General features: G+C 37.8%; 2 protein-coding genes across 4 annotated transcripts in view; both read right to left on the bottom strand.

Annotated features, from left to right (window-relative positions):
- The window catches only part of LOC140752599 (uncharacterized), a 181,988-nt gene extending 181,273 nt beyond the window's left edge, over positions 1-715 (bottom strand). The window contains exon 1 of the mRNA XM_073086946.1: positions 160-715. The gene's annotated coding sequence lies outside the window, so the exon portion shown is untranslated. The remainder of the gene's footprint in view (positions 1-159) is intronic.
- A 750-nt stretch (positions 716-1,465) lies between these two features.
- Positions 1,466-16,644, bottom strand: Su(var)2-10 (E3 SUMO-protein ligase Su(var)2-10). 3 transcript variants are annotated; one of them, XM_073086955.1, is made up of 12 exons: positions 16,310-16,644; positions 12,783-12,939; positions 12,115-12,257; positions 10,678-10,855; positions 9,581-9,682; positions 8,759-8,999; positions 8,091-8,325; positions 7,520-7,680; positions 6,640-6,834; positions 5,168-5,326; positions 4,239-4,338; positions 1,466-3,547 (listed from the first exon to the last, which is right to left on the bottom strand). In XM_073086955.1, exons 1-12 carry the CDS (start codon positions 16,345-16,347, stop codon positions 3,493-3,495), a joined length of 1,764 nt encoding a protein of 587 aa, XP_072943056.1. In that variant the 5' UTR covers positions 16,348-16,644; the 3' UTR covers positions 1,466-3,492. The 3 variants fall into 3 exon arrangements, with proteins under 3 accessions (XP_072943056.1, XP_072943054.1, XP_072943055.1); XM_073086953.1 differs by lacking the exon at positions 16,310-16,644 and adding an exon at positions 14,536-14,700; XM_073086954.1 differs by lacking the exon at positions 16,310-16,644 and adding an exon at positions 14,536-14,700 and having other exon boundaries at positions 1,466-3,534.
- Between the last annotated feature and the right edge of the window lie 675 nt (positions 16,645-17,319).

Below are 17,319 nucleotides of genomic sequence, written 5' to 3'. Positions count from 1 at the left end.
ATTAATAATAAAATTAACTAAGAAAATATGAAGTGAAGCTTTTGACGTGAGCTTAACCCTCCCCGCCCGCTCCTCGTGCATCGCTTGCGTGCGACGTTTACACGAGCTACGATCCCCGCATCCATTACCATTTACTACACATCATACAACACCGCTCACCTCTCGCAGCACCGGACCGCTTCACGCCGCCAAAACAATCCACCGCTTTGTTCCGATATGCGATCGATACGAACCGACCGACCCTCTACACCGTAAAAGCGAGGTAAATTACTTTTAATCACCATTCGGCACATAAACGAACGCGGCCGACTCGTTTCACAATATTGCTAGTTTCAAACTTAACACATGCACGTACAGTACACCACACGATCGACAGTTGTTCCTCGGGGCGGTGTAATCAAATCCATAGTAGGTATAAACAAATAACACTGGTGATTTCACAGTAGAAACACTAGTTTAGCGTATCGCACGTCAGCGCCGCGTCGAGTCGGCGGACGACGGCGGAACTCGGTGGAAGCGAGGAACGCTACGTGTCCCCCGGTCGCGCGGTCGGTGCCGTATACGAGCGAGCGAGACGTCCTATGCGTGTTCTTATTAATCCGACAGAGACGTACAAGATTTTACGGGCGGCAGAAAAATGTGAGAAGGAAGGGCGCATACTGATTACGACCATCGGCGTCGTCTATCGCCGCAGCCTGCTACTTTGCGGATTTGCCCAATGAGTGAAGACAATAATTGTGCGTAGCGTTTGTAGCGGTATCAGAATAGTCACCCATTCATTACGATGATTATCCAACAATTAAACGTTGCAGCGGAGGTCGTTGCCTTCTCATTGTACCTGTCCCTTTCTTTCCGATTATGAGTGAGCTTAACTTAAAGCTTTCAAGATAGATTGGGTAGCATTTAACATCAGTAAAATATGAATACCTATTAAGCTGGTAAAACGCGGAGACTTAATATTATGAATGAATAAAGCAGATCCGAGATTTATTTATGCTCATTCCAAGTTTGCGATACTAATAGTTTTAATGAGAATTTATGTGGGTATTTGATAACTCAGATTGCCTAGAATACCATATCGGGGTATGTATCAAATACAAAATTATTTAAATAAATATTGATTTTTTAAGTCAGAAATTTGTAAGTAATAAATTATGTACAGTTACCAAACTACTTCATGTGAATCGAACTTTGGTTTAAAAAACTGAATTCACATTCTAAAAATAACTATCAGCGTGAGTTTTAGTAAGATTTTTTTTGAAACAAATGTCACTTACAAGACAACCATTGTGTAATAAGTGTAAGGTAAAAAAAAATGGCATAGGGATTCCCTAGATGTGGGCTTTATATTAGTTCTAAATCTTAATATTTTTATTGTATACTGTTTCTAGGCCTCCAGCTAAGCTTGTTAATTCATAAATACCAAACCCCCCAAACCCATAGTAAGACATTAAAACAAAACAAATAACTGTATTTACATTTATTATTCAAATTACCTTACTCTTAAGCATTATAATTTGGAAACATTTTGCACTGTAGCGAAGTGTCTGCAAACAATTCACTATAATACATTCTTACAAATTATTCTACACCTTACGAATAAATAAATTAAGGAGTTACGTGCTAGTCGAGAGCTAATGTGCTACTTGGAGGAAGATTGGATTCATAACGTTATTATCATAATAAATTATTGTAGATAGTTCAGATAAAAAATAATATGAACGCATCACGGTTTAATTATATCTACAGATATTGTTTTACAAGTTACAGACAATACGGAAAGTATACAAGGCGTATTAACGTATTTTCAATCATAATACAGCCGCGCAGCCACGGACAGTATCAGTAAGTATTAATTTACAAAAGTTATTAGAACCGAAAGTAGTAAAAATTAGCTAGCTTAAGTGTTATTTATTAAGAAAAATCTTAAATGCCACAATTTCCATAATTTTCTAGAAGTTTTTGCCACTAAAGAAAATAATATAAAGTATTTTCCTAAGCATTTAAGATTTCTTTAATAAATGTTATCGCCAGAAAACAAATTTTGGCTACTTTTTGCTTTTCCTAATAAAATATCATCTAACACGGCACGTGTCTGGCAAGCTCAATGTCTGTAGATAGAAACCTTTACCGGGGCTCGCGGATTAAGTAACAAAATTAGGACAGTCTTTACCTCCAGTGAGACAATAGCTTAATTGAGATAATTTGTCCAGCTAAACAAATGCAACTGGAGCTTTGAACTATAAATATTAAAACAAAAATCGTCATTACCATAGACTTTCCAAAATCGGCGCGATATCTGCAAATGAAAAATTCACTTGCAAATTCCATAATATATCCTTTTATCTTCACGTCCGAATGAGGTCAAACTTTATTTTTTTAAATACAGGAATATACTTTGAATTGTTTCGAGTCACCAGGAAAGTAATACAAAAAATTGTGTTACAAAATGTTGCATTTTATAATTATTCTTAGTGACCAGATTTATAAAAAAAAAAAAAAAAAATTTTTTTATACCATCTTCAAATATAGGTAATTTCATTGTTTGTTTGGCTGTCTTTTCATGGTTCCATTACATAGTTACTCTGAAAACTGACAATCCAAAAACAAAGCTACGGCCATACAGGACTAATAGCTGCCAAAGTAATATGTAAACGAAAACATTTTTACCGAGACTAAAATATATAGTTCAAAAACAATTTAAATTTCGAGTCATGTAGCATTTTAATTCATAATTGCACTAATTATTTCTATAGTATTAAATTAATTATCAAGCATTTTGGTTTTAGTAACTATTGACGTTAAACAATTTGCATCGGCGTTCAACAGTACAAAATAACTAAAATTTATACACACTATGCCTTATGTCTAAATCACTTTCGCAAGTGTCCATCACTAGTTGGAATAACGCCATAATTATCAAATTCGACGTCCTCCGAAAAACACACATTTAAATTCACAAAAACGTCTGCATTATATTATCATATTCTCACAACTTCAAATTTCCTTTTCGACTTCAGTGATGTAGGATTATCACTAAATAGTCAAATAGGTAATATTGATATTTTTTTAAACGCAATGGCTTCCTTGAAAAATCTTGGATAATTTTGTTTTCATCTCGACTCTCAATACTATGTTTAACGGGCAGCTGCAATTTTGCAGTAGAACTTATGTATTGAGCTGTGTACATTTCTTTCTTCATTTTCAATTCAGTCATTACTGATCTTAGTTTTTATTCCACATTTAATCTATTTTTAATACAGATTTTAATAGGACTTATGTACTCCATGTAGGTACATGTCTTATCATGTACTTCACTCATGTATTATATAGATTCGGTAAATCAGTTGGACAATCTAAATCAGGTCCCACAGGGTTGCGACAATATAAAATGCAGTCTCTATGTTGTACGGCGGTGAGTGGCGTGCTCAAGGCGGCAGTATGGGCACCTCGGGGTACGAAGGCTCCTGTTCATCGTCAGAAGAATGGCTGCTAGTGTAGGAGGGGCGGCCACTCTTCTCCCTCAGTCAGTACCTGCGCAAAACAACTTTTCAACTTTCATGAAATATTAGAGTATTAGTAACTTTATTTTTAACAATTTCAATTGCAGCAGTTTCGTCTTTAAGGTAGTAGAATCATTTTGGTTTGACCGGGGAGATCTAGTGATCGTGATCTGGCGGTAGTCCGCCAGATCTGTTTCTGGCGTGGGACAATTATAGCGTTTCGATGAAACAGTGTGAATGTCAGCTGATTTATATAGGTAGCCACTTAGTTCTCAGAAGTGGCGCCGTATCTGTGATTGACTTTCAGGTGAAACCCTTGTTTTATATGTAGATGGCTACAGATGTAAAATTCTATCATTTTGTAAAAAATATAAAACGATAAATATACTCATAATCTTAAACTAAAATTAATGGATATGAAAAAGGGATTTTTAATACAGATATTATGTATCCACATATACAGACAAATTTAAACACACTGGGAACAGAAATATTTTCATTTGGATGTCGGCTATGCGAGAATTGTTTCCAGGAATTCTTGTGTCTTAAAACTGGTACAGTGACTGTTGCATTAGACGGATCGTCAAACAACGTATCTATCAAATTTTTGACTACATACTATCGAAATTTCTCAATTTGTAGTAAACAGAAACTTTCACATTTTTATCTTCCATAGGCAAAACATTGAATAGGTTAATTAGTTTTAATAGTGAGCGATAAAGATAGGGTGCATACCTTCGATACGAGTCGTGTCCATCCCTCTCGGCGTCCGCGTAGGGCGCCCAGTGCGCCGGCGCCGCCTCGCTCTCGTCGCGCTCGCTGTTGTTACTCGTGCCTGTAATATTACTGAGGTCAATTGCCTGCTAATGTACATACAACTTCAATATGGGGAAACGTCATGATATTAATGTACTTTTTTTATAATATAGGAGTAGCAGACGAGCATACAGTCCACCTGATGGTGGCTACTGGCGCTCATGGAAATATGCAATCAACCCCAGATAGGATCAGATATTCCTACCTGAGGTCGGCCACGAGAAACCTGAGGAAATCCTGAGAAAAAGTATGCCCCCATTCCCACACCCTTCAAACCAGAACACAGCAGCGCTCAACACTGCTGTTATGAGGCAGAAATAGGTGTGGGGTGCTGGTGGAGTCGAACCGCAAAGGTTTCTACCACCTTCAATTATTAGCGTAGCAAGCCTGTCACAAATCATAATTGTCGTCAGGTTAAGAGCAAAACTACGTCACAAGTCATAGTAGTCATCGGGCTGCGTGTGCGAATAGGGCGACCTGTCTAACGAGATGACGTCACGCCTCAGCCGTTAATGTGCAAACCTGCTTCACCAGGACAAGTCACATTGACCGTCGGGCAGGGAGTATGTGTCGAGCGGGCGAGACGGGGACTCTCCGTCGAGATGACGTCACCACAGATGCCGTCAGCATGCGTGCAGCTACGTAATACACAGTGACCGTCGGGCAGCAGGCGCGAGGCCAGCGCGGGCGGGCTGAGGTTGTCCGGCGAGAGACGTCAGCAGGCGGCGGGTATAGTTATCGCCAAACTGCTAGTCCACTCTGAACACAAGCAAGCGAGTGCGGGTAGGGCGACGCGATTCATTTCTATGTTGAGAGCGGACTGGCAGTTTTACGCGGTCTATACTCACAGTGGTCGTCGGGCAGCGAGTGCGGGTAGGGCGCGCGCGGCGAGGCGGGCGCGGGCGGGCTGGGGCTGTCCAGGGAGATGACGCCGCCGCCAGCCGCCGCTGCGCCCGGCGACCGGTAGCCGCTCGACGACACCGCCTCCGCCGCTGTCAGCGTGCAATCTGTACAAGAACATCATTCACTTAGGACCACAGACAAGTATACATATCTCACCGCCTTGTAATTGAAGGAAGCCATTAAATGGCTTAAACAGCTGACAATTCTGTCAGCCATTTAATGGCTGTTATAGTGTAATTTACGCGGAACAATGCCGACATGCACAGTTAAGGTGCAAAAACACTAAATCGAACACTGGTTACATTTTCTTTTGTTAGGAGTGTGTAATTTTTACTAATCTATGCTTAGGACCTTTATCCTGTCACATGAGTTTTTACGCTCGCTAACGTAGGATTCATTTACATCATAGAACGTGTTAGACGCGTAACGTGGCAGACAAAATGTTATACTGTAAGATGCGGATTAAGTTAAACAACTGATCGGTTCCACGCCTGCTTTATTACTCTCTCCGTTACAATTACACTTACATTCAACTTCCTGTAATCAATAACCACACGCCACTTTCTCTCACTAGATCCTTCAGTTTTTCTCCGATCCTCTTTGGAAAGAGAAGCGGACCATTCACTCTAACATTCCCCGATTATATCCTCATCCAACATTTTATTAATTTGTCTCTCTATTTCGCCATGTAAGATGCGGATTAAAGGCCTGGCCACACAGAGCGCCGCGCTAGGGCGTTAGCGCTAGAAGTAAATCCTGATGCCGCTGAGTTGTATTGTACTAAGTTACTAGTAAGCGGTCACACAGAGCGCGTACGCGAACGCGCGTTCTCGTACGCGCGCGCTTTATTCTTCCCATATAATGACGCTTGTACGCAAATCTGTAAAAAAAAATACAACGCCCGGCGACAAGAACGCCGAGCGCCGCGACAAGTGTAAGCGTACGCGCTCTGTGTGACCGCTCAGTAGTACCCCGTACAACACATCTCAGCGCTAGAGCGCGGCGACAGGATTTTGTTCTGACGCGCTGACGCTTAGCGCTAAAATACGCGTTCTGTTTGACCGTTTGTCATTTATCATTACTTCCCAGAATTCGATCCATATAAGTAACACTTTTAGATAGAGGAATGGTAGTGTTTTTTTTTTCAAAATAAACTCGTTCGATTCCCGGCTAGGGAAAAAGATATTTTAAAAAAGTAATGATACAGTTTTACTTTTTATTAAAATCGGCTTCGTAACTCCTTTCAGCACTTTTCGCTAATCCTCATAGTTTCGGATTTGACCCTAAGCCTGTTTGAAAAATTCACCTTGTATATTATTAGCATTATAAAGGTCGTGTCACACTACAATACACCAATACCACATATATTAACGTATCTTCTATCTACCTATTGTCTATCAACTTGAATAAAACTCACCACTAGAATAATTGTCTTCGCTCTTAGTTTCAGGAGCCGGCGGCGTGCCCTTAGGAAGAGGGATTTTCCTTTTAAGAGGCAGCTCATCTTCAGAATCGGAGGTGAGGTCCACCAGAACCTCTGCAGCCTTTGGTGTGCGTCCCTCACCCACGGCCGCGCGTTTCGCACTACCGTTGCCGTCGACTGGTATCACTTCTACAAATGAAAATTAGATTATTGAAGGTGGTAGAACCTTTTGTGGTTGTAATCCGGCAGCACCACCGCCACACCTATTTCTGCCTTATAACAGCAGTGTTGAGCGCTGCTGTGTTCTGGTTTGAAATGTGTGGTAAGGGAGACATACTTTTCCGAGACGTTCCAGCTTAGTCCTCAGAGGTAGCGGCGCATGTGTGGCCCACCTCAGGTAGGAATATCTAATCATATGTGGGGTTGAATGTAGATGTTCATGGGCGGCAGTAACCACTTACCATCAGGAGGATTGCATGCTCGTCCGCTACTCCTATATTGTAATATATAAAAAAAAAGATTTAGACATTAATTATTTTGATTACATAATAATAAAGTCCTTTTTTGAAAAATGTGTCGACACCATCATCAGACGTATTACTACTAACTTACTACTTTCGTAGACAAGGAAGAATATTTCGTAAAAATTTCATGTAAGTCATGTCTGTTTATAAGTTACCATTGGTCATCAGATATGAGCGTGAAGGGTCGTCGTTGCAGGTGCCCGACACCGGGGCTACGTCAGCACCTGCACTGTCGCGGGCAGCGAGCACACTCACCCAGGTCGTCGGATATGAGCGTGACGGGATCTCGTTGCAGGTGTCCGACACCGGGGCGACGTCAGCACCCGCACTGTCGCAGGCAGCACACTCACCCAGGTCGTCGGATATGAGCGTGACGGGCTCCGGGTTGGGCGCCACGGCTTGCGGGGCGCGCGCGGGCGGCGTGTGCGCGGACCAGTTGCCGTCCGCGTGCAGCTGGATCTCGTTGCAGTCGCCCGACAGCCGCGACGATGTTAGGACTTCTTGGAAATACCTATACAGAAGGAAGGAACAATTGTCATTGATAAGGTCTTGGTAAGCACTGGCCGTAATTATTATTATGGATTATCTGATAGTATTACATATGGATGTTACATTTTTAAGGAATTGTACTGGTACAGTGGTACTCTGATTAACTGACTAATCGTAGTGACGTGGCGGGACAAAATCCTTTCATAATATCCCTTTTTTTAACTCTGCTTCTATCCGTATTTATTCAAACCCGCCCGCCGCGGTTTCGGATAGCTTTTTAATACGGAAATCCGATAGACTCTGTTAAGGTTACATAACTACTTAACATCTCTGCATTTAAGTGATAGATGCCAAAGAAAAACAGAAATAAGACGATGTCAGTAATCCGTCGAACTACAAAAACTACAATTAAAATGTTGATCTAAGACTCACCCATCAACAACGAGCGAGTCGTACGGCGCGGGCCTATCGCAGACGGGGCACAGCCAGGTGGGTTTCCGCTCGTTCATCTGCAGGAACAGAGATGCGTCGAAGCACTGCAGGTGCGGACAGTTGGCCGGCCGGCACGGGCACGACATGCGCATCTTGCCGAGCGGACACATCAGCGACACGCGGAGCGATGTCGTCGCTATCTCGCTGTCGTAGTCCTCTGATAGCTTCTCTTTGACTACAAACATACATGTTGGTACATTAACGCAAGTTGATATAAACTTAACAAATAAAATAACCAATTTATCTATAAGGATAGGTCTTTTTACTAAGTTGTTAAATTAAAAATTTAACATAGTGTACTTATAGATTTAACCCAAAACAGGTCATAATTTTTTTCTATTTTTTTTCAATGAACATTTATTTAAAATTAAAATCTATTGTACCCAACATTATTGTTTGTTTCAGCAGATTGGAAAAAAATGTATAGCATTTTAGTTCAATGTTAGCAAAATTATTTAAATATTTAACAAGCTGCAAATTGAAGCAATTTTTGGATATGTAAAATTCTGAGATTTTGCAATAAAGAATGCAAAAATCATCAACATTCCGGTCTTTTCTTATATTGAACATAACCATAAATATAATGATGAATAAAAACCCTAACTCACTGAGCGAGCGCGTGTAATCCGCATTCTTCGTGCCTTTATTCTTGAGCCTCTGCAGCAGTTCAGCCGACGTGAGTTTCTTCACCATGTACACCCCGATGACGTACGCCCGCGTGAAGTCCGACGCCCAGGACACGTGGATCGTGTTCGCGACTGTCGGCGACAGCTTCACCAGTGACGATATGTTCACAGGCCGGGGCGGTCGCTTCGGCTCCGGCGTTGGCTTGTTGGTTGGTATTGGATTCTGTGGCAAACATTTTAATTTTATTGAAATGTCAATAGATCTGCAGTGTAATACTGTAGTCAGTATTGTGAGTAATTAATAACAACACAAATATTTGTAACAGTCTTCCAATTTAATAGTTAAATTATTTGTGGAAGTGGAATGGCAATTAATCAATAATTTATTTATTTATTTAGTCAATTAGTATGGATTACTCCAATTACACTAATGAACAATGATTGATAAAAAATTACAATTTGCATAATTAACATAAATACATTAAAATAATAATAATAAAAACTGATCGTAAAATTAAAAACCAAGATAATAATAATTAAAACAATGTCCATGAGAAAACAAAAAACAAAGAAAGAAAGAAAGTAAGTACAGTACCATAGAATAGAAATATAGAATAGAAATAAGATGCAATTATAAATTTCCAAGCCTAATGCAATGTAATAAGGTTTGAATCTTATCTCCAGGAACTTCTAAACAACCTAAAGTCTAAATTCTTTTAGAGTAATAGTGTCGTACTATAATTTTTATTTACTAACAATATTACAATTATTTCAAAAAATATAGTTTAGAAAAATAATACTTACTGGTAATGGACATAACTTATTGTTTACTTTAACATTAACACTAGGTGGGAAGTAGTCTTCCTGATCACACGACGTTTCCAGGAGACAAAATCGCAGCTGGGCCTGTTGAAAAAAACAATCATGGTACAATATGTAGACAACAATTTTCAATAACTTACTCTGGACCTTTTATTTTAAACACATAAAGCAACCAAATATTGTGGGCTTCAACCAATAGGGACATATTGTCCGTACTTTTCAGGAGACAGAAAAAAATATGATTTTTCTTTTTGTTTTCTGAAAAATTAATTAAACCTATCATTATGATCCATCGAGAGATTATGAATTAACAAATTTGGAAACGAACGACGTAATAAAACATAAGACGCATTTCTATACGCCCTTATGATTTTAGGCCTACTATATCCTTGACATTAACGTTAGTAATGTGACACATATTTGTTAAACCAGTTATTATTGGTCACAAAAAGTTATTACCCGTTATTATCCACTCTAATCCTTACTATCCTTACTATAATATTATAAATCCGAAAGTAACTCTGTCTGTCTGTCTGGTTGTCTCTTTTTCACGCCTATACCACTGAACCGATTTTAATGAAATTTTGTACAAAGATAGTCTGAGACCCGAGAAAGGACATAGGATAGTTTTTATCCCGGAAATCCCACGGGAACTAGGGATGCGATCTAAGATCGATTAATCGAAGAATCGATATTTTGGACCCAAAATATCGATTATTTTAATCGATATTAGTAAGGATTGAATCGTAAACTATGCATTTGATCAAGTGATGATCTTTAGCAAAGTTGAAGGTACGAATTTAAAGTTTTATGTATGTTAGTATGTTATAATATTATCTTTTAAATGCGGGCGAAGCCGCGGGCAAAAACTAGTATGTGATATGTTCACAATTTGACAAGAAGGTCTAAACTTATCTTCGATATTGTTATCACAAGTCCCGTATAAAGGTCCCGGTAAGAAGTTTAATATTGGTATTATACTTCTATTACATAGTAGTAATGTCCTCTATCAATAAACAACAAATTTACTCTACAAATACAGAATATTCACAACATCTTTGAGGAGATTAATTTGTTACCTGTATGACATAATCTAGTTTATTGCCAGACCCGATCAGGTCCTTCCCGGACGCGATCTCGGTGGCCTGCTGCGGCGTGAGGTGGAACACGAAGTTGCCCTCCTGCATGCGGCCCGCCTGCACCGGCATCATCGTCGACGGCTTCAGGAGTTCCGCTAGCTCGTCGTAGAATGCCAGTCTGGTAAACAAAGTAAATCTTTAGAAACCATGCCTATCTACTACAAACCTAGTAACCGCCAAAGTTATGGTTTCAGATTGAAGCAATAATTTGGTTTGGACATTTTTTTGGTTATTCGTAAACAAACAAATTGCGGTCGGCTGTATTTGGCCGTTTGCTTCGCAGGCATTTTGTGTTCACTTCAAATAAAATATGCTGGCAAATCGCTTTTGAAAATTCAGACATGTATTTAATTTTTTAATTTCAATTACAATTACCTTAATATTAACATTATTAACTGGTCATAACTATCTTCTAATTCTGAGATAGAAGCATCAAAGAAATGTAATCTAAAATGTCCGGATCTAAAAGTAGTACAGAACAAAAAATGTACACTATAATCATAAGTTATCATTAGTTTCAAGCGATTGACCAAATATCAATAAACTGGCTTGGTTTGATAAAACTACGCTATTTCAGTGTTTATACTAGTAGTTTCAAACAAAAAAATCAATGGTTGTGTTCTTTGGCAACTCAATATTTTAACATGTTTTCTTTGGCCATTTTTTCTTAAATCGAGTACTAGAAACGTCCTTTTATTATTGAGTCAATGACTAAAGGTCAGTCTGAGGTAAAATGGATAAAAAGCGTGCAAGGTAAAATAAATACAAGTCCTTATGAATGCGCGTCATAAGTGATATGTACTTTCATATTATGCACTACACTAGATCCTTTGTTAAATATGTTATACAATATAACATAACATTGTTTTGAAATCTGTCATTTATACGAAATAAAAAAAAACTTTGTTAAAATATAAAAGGCTTTATGTAAAACTATCGACTAAATACTCAATAATATTTTGGGTCCAAATCCCAGCCTAGTTTTTTCAGCACCTGCCTTATTTCGTAGTACGGCCGGGATATGTTCAATAATATTCAAATAATATTAAATATTAAAATATTTTAAATAAATAATCAATAACTATCACATAATTTAATTTTAAAAGGAAACAATATCTTACTGTGTTTAACCTGAAATACGTAACAAAGGGGGTGAAAAATATTTATGTATATTTTTTTTGCACCTAAGAAAATAATGCATAAATATGTAAATAATAAATTACCCGATCTTTGCTCACTCCCAAAAATAGAATATAATAAAACCGCTATATGCGTTTGCGAGCAAAAACCTCTTCCGATTTTCGTCATACATATCTCTCTTTTATAGCTACATTATTTCTAGTATACCCACTAAATTCCCAATAAATGAATACTTACTTTTTAAACTTGACGTCCGGGTACACGGGGTAGGGTTGCAAGGGCGCGTTGGGCGAGGGTGCGGGCATGGGCGCCAGCGCCGCCGCCGCCGCCGCGCCCCCGTACCCGTGGTACATCGCGTTTGTGTATGGATTCTGGCGGGCCTGTACACGTACATCGGCGTATTATAAACTTTTTCTATTGATATATTCTGACCATAGCCATTTTTATTAATTTTAACGAACTTGAATAATCGCGATTACTAATATCAAAATGGAAATGCTGGCTTTGAATAATGCCTTTTCTCTGCTGTACGATTTTATTACTAAGTAGGTAGTGCTTATTAAAAATATCTAAGTTTAAATCATACACACGCAATTCCTAGAATTTAAGATGAATTTATGATTGTTACAGAATACTGAATAATAATTTTAACAGTTTCCGAACTATTTTGACACCGACACCATTCAAATTTTGAACGAAAAATTAAAAGCACATTGAAAATATTAGGAATAGATAGAACATTAAAAATATTAAAACTGAATTTACATAGTTATATTTCTACAAATAGCCATGTAAAATAAACGTTTATGCGCAATATAACCAACACAAAATTGACAGTGTTGCAAAACAGGACATTTCATTTAAGTTTCGCCGCATACATCGACGCGTCTCCAGTGTGCACTAACCGTGACCGGCAGGGCCTGTGTGCGCGTGTCCTGGGTGTTGTACCCGCTGACCGCCGGGTGTTGGTACATGTTGCGCGAGCCGGGCAGCGCGGGCGCCAGCGGGTCCTTGCCTTGCGCGCCGCCGCCCGCCCCGCCCGACGGCACCGGCTGGCTTGTCCTATAAACATACAAGTCCTACATAACACTCGGAAACAAAAAAGAATAACGTGTGCCAAACGTTATGGCAAATGCCAATGTTACCCTAACACAATATCTGGTTAAATGATTTATCGGAAAGAATGATGGAGGATGTATTGTATATCAAATATTATGATCCAATGTTACCCTAACACAATATACCGTTATATTTATGATGCTCCTTATCACATAACTCCCACTCATATATTCACCTTTTTACTAATAATTAATACATATTTGATTATACCCTACAGTGTCATAAGTGTAGAGCCAGGAGCCGAGCGCACTTTGGATGCATATTTCATTTATGCATGAAATTCAGCAGTCGAATACTTACAATTACATACGAAACCTCCTGGTACCTACAATATAATTTTTTGACTCACACTTATAAAACTAATCCCCTATCGCACACCACGTACAGAATCATTCGCTCGGGCATAATTAAGTTAAGGGGGGTCCGAATTTCCGAAAGCATTGGCGTGTGGAATAGAATGAATATTTTTGTCTCGTGTATGCGGTTCAGAACAAATAGTCTCTAAATTTAACTAAATTAACGTATTGCATTTCTTCTTACCTATGGTAAGAGGACCCTGGACCCCCTATATTCATCCACTTACATACAACTATAATGGCAAGTACATGTGTGATTCAAATTCGTGTCCAGAGTGCGCTCGGCCTATAGTTCCCATGGGTATGAATTATTACGGGTACGTGTGTATGCCCCCGTTCGACATGGTTCCCAAAGATCAAGAATCATAAGCATGCGATAGATTTCGTACCCAAATTGCGATTTTATACATCCATGACATCCATAACACAGCGGTCTGGTTCAGGCCAGATCTTTCTACACTTGTCATTAATACAGAATACGAACAATATACAGAATGATTCTTCATTTGCAACTAGAATTTTTCAGTTTCCAATGTTTGTTTCCATATTTATGGGTCTATATGCCCGTTATTCAATCTATAAATGTTTTGCCTACCAAAAAATCGAAATTTGACAATTATTGCACATTAGAATTTTCAAATTACGATTATTGGTGGCACGTTGGGTAGACTAATTTACGTATGGACTAATCTTACGTTACGTTAGAGCCCTACATTATTAAAACCTCAAATAAATCATGCATTGTCCAATTATTGTTCTAGAAGTTTAGTTTTGTTACCATATCAGACTAAACTTAGATCATTTTTTCTAACCAATAATAATTACCCACCACCAGAAGCAACTTCACGATCCATGCATCTAGAATATTCTAGAACATTTACACACCTCATTCAAACTTATACTAACATCGTAAAAGCAAACAAAGGCATAATAAAGTATATGTATGATGTCTTTGTCAGCTATAAGCCGAAACACACTGGGCAACCTTGTTTACAATCTGCAAAACCTGATCAAATTCCATGACCAAGCTTGCCACATCTCACTGGCCAAAAATTTAACAATACATATATATTTGGATACACTGAGTCAGATTGAGCAGTTTGTACACTCAAAACTGCCCAGTGTGGATTGCCCTAAGCCAAGGTCATGCCGACAAGTGCAGAGAGTAACGCAGGACACTTGCCTAGAACTGGTGCTCTTTTGCGAGCGGTGACCGTTCTCAGTGGTTTTGAGGCGCGTTCTAAGTTCAGACGCGCTCCCGTTTTCGGCTGGCGCATTCTGGGCGCCGCTTACTACCCTCGCTGAAGATCGTGTTTTAACCATTGTTGACATCCGACAGTTTCATGTCAACTGAAATTCAGTAGTTCAAAATTGGTCATGTAACAAGTGCGGGATTTCTGGAAAATTTCTTCGACATCGCAACCATATAACGCGAACTTATTTCTCTTACCGTTACTGGAGTAGACCGTTAGGAAGGGGGGAACAAGAATACATCTGCAATTGAATAATTAAATACCCATTTGTCTACAATGGTTAAAACATGTCTTACAGCTTTGGTTAACTTAACAAACCACAAGATAGATCCGTATAATGAAGAATTTGATTTGGAATAATGTTGGCGGTCCGTTTTTAGATTAATATAGGAAAAATTATTCCACTGCAGCTGTGAAGGAGCATTGCTAGGGAAAAAAAGTGTATTATAAGCCTCCATTAACTGATAAAAACAGAAAAATGAAAGGGGCGACAGGAGCAGTAAGAGAAATAGGTTGTATGTCCTGTCAAGGAAATTTTCCAGAAAATAATACTTAACAACAAATTTCTGTGACTGAAATATTCATTATTACACAGGTTGTGAATAATTTATTCGGAATACATCAACACAGGAAAGGGGACCACCACTCCAATAACTGAGTCTTGTATTTACCGGAATACTTTTTACATTTAAATCCAAACATTGGTAATAGGAAAAAAGTAGTTTAACTAAATAATGGAGTAAAACTCAGTGAAGATATTTGAAACCTACATGGTCCTAGAATGTAATTTTAAACTATATTTTTAACTAAGTGCCTATGTTAGGTACTATAAAGCAAGTCTACTAGATACTGCATTACCTTGAAATATTTCAAGCACAATATTTTACAAAAAATAATACAAACTTAAATGGAAAGGTATATTACAGTTCATGAATGAGCTATTTTTTATTAACAATATTTCAGTGGTCAAAATGTGATGGTAGGTTGAGGTATTTTAAATTGGATTAAACTAAAAGAATGAATTTCAATTACCTATAAATTTATTCAGTAATTTTGCTAAGTCTCTCATTCTAGATTAAAATTACAGGTGAGATGAGAGATGTGATACTAAACTTTTGAAAATAACAAAAATAATTCAGGAAAAATAAGTAAGTAAATTAATTTTTTTAAAGCAGAGTGCCCTTTTGATAATAATGTCATTAAATTTTTAATTTTGTCAAAAATAATGATTACAACGAAAATACTTATAAATTGTTTTATTTCTTATTAAGGTTACAAACACAATAAAATTACAATTAAAAGAAAATTAACACTATTTATGAACTAAATTAAAATTATCAAAATCCCACCTACAAGTTTGATTCGTATCAGCTGTAGAGTGTATTGATAGTCAAAATATAATAAAATCAAACAACGACATAATAGTAGTTGTGAGTAAAAATGTGGCAAATTACAACCCGTTCATTCAAGACATGATGCCTGATAGGGCTCTACTCCTAGCGGAAGTAATAATAAATATTACCAAAACAATAACACCGGTAAATCTCTCTCTCATCTATATAACAACAAAATTAGACACTCTGTTTTTATCGTATCAAATAAATATATGGGAATAATTTAAAAACAAACAGTTTCGATTTTATGAGAAACGTACACAAAATTTAGCAATATGGATGTCAGTGGTAATAAATAATTTTTACTCACCATGATATCGCGTTACCGTAATCGTAATATCTGCTCATATTAAATATATATTAAAATCTTCACTGACATTTATTTTAAACTACAAAAACTATTTACGAACGTCTCTCACAAAACGCCATAACTTGACGCTGCCAGCCGCCAGGCGCCACATTGGTTGGACATAGACAATCCTCTACACTTTTTACAATAAAAATGTTCTACTATAATGACCGTTCCCTATTCAAATATACGTTAAAATGAGTGTTTTTGGCAAATGCAGCCTATATACGAATATTTTTTGCAACATAAATTAATTTGAATCCTTTTAAAACGCTGTAGATGAAGACAATTGCTCATTTTAAGCTATTTTTCCCGTAGAAATCATTTTGTAGACTTTTGTCATAGACAAATAGATAATTACATCACATCCTTTTCCTAATTGCTAGGGCTGCAACAATTTTATATTACATCTCAATTAATTATTAAAGCTTTTATTTGTGCAATTTACAGTGAATTATGGAATAAATCCCTATATTAATTTTTCCTGTTATTCTATTTTCTACAATTATTTTATATCCCACTGCTGGGCAAAATATGTTCTCCTTAGAAACCGACTGCTCCAATGCGTATTTACGGAAAAGGGTAAAGTTTAGTGGCTAACATGTTTAAGATATTTAAAATCGCTTTAAAGCCTTTGCAAAAACTGTTATCAATATGTTTTATAATATAGAAGTAGCCTGCAGTGCACCTGATGGTATGTGACCATTGCCGCCCAAGGACACCTGTATCATCTCCATATAAAATGATAACAAGAGTCCTACTTAAGGTTGACCACTAATCCGTTCTATCCTTGAGGACTAAGTTAAATACGTCTAAGCCTCGTTTAAATACGTCTTCTTTACTGTTGTTATTAGACAGAAATAGGCGTGACGGTTGTGCCTCTGGAGTAAAACCTACCTTCATCAAAGTGATCAACAAACTACAATAACAATACAGGCCCTCCAATACATGAAATATAGTCACACTCAACT

Source organism: Epargyreus clarus, unplaced genomic scaffold (assembly GCF_041222505.1).
Source record: "Epargyreus clarus isolate Ecla_fem2 unplaced genomic scaffold, WU_Ecla_fem_2.2 ptg000024l, whole genome shotgun sequence".
Taxonomy (NCBI): domain Eukaryota; kingdom Metazoa; phylum Arthropoda; class Insecta; order Lepidoptera; family Hesperiidae; genus Epargyreus; species Epargyreus clarus.
This window is presented reverse-complemented; position numbering and strand designations above follow the sequence as displayed.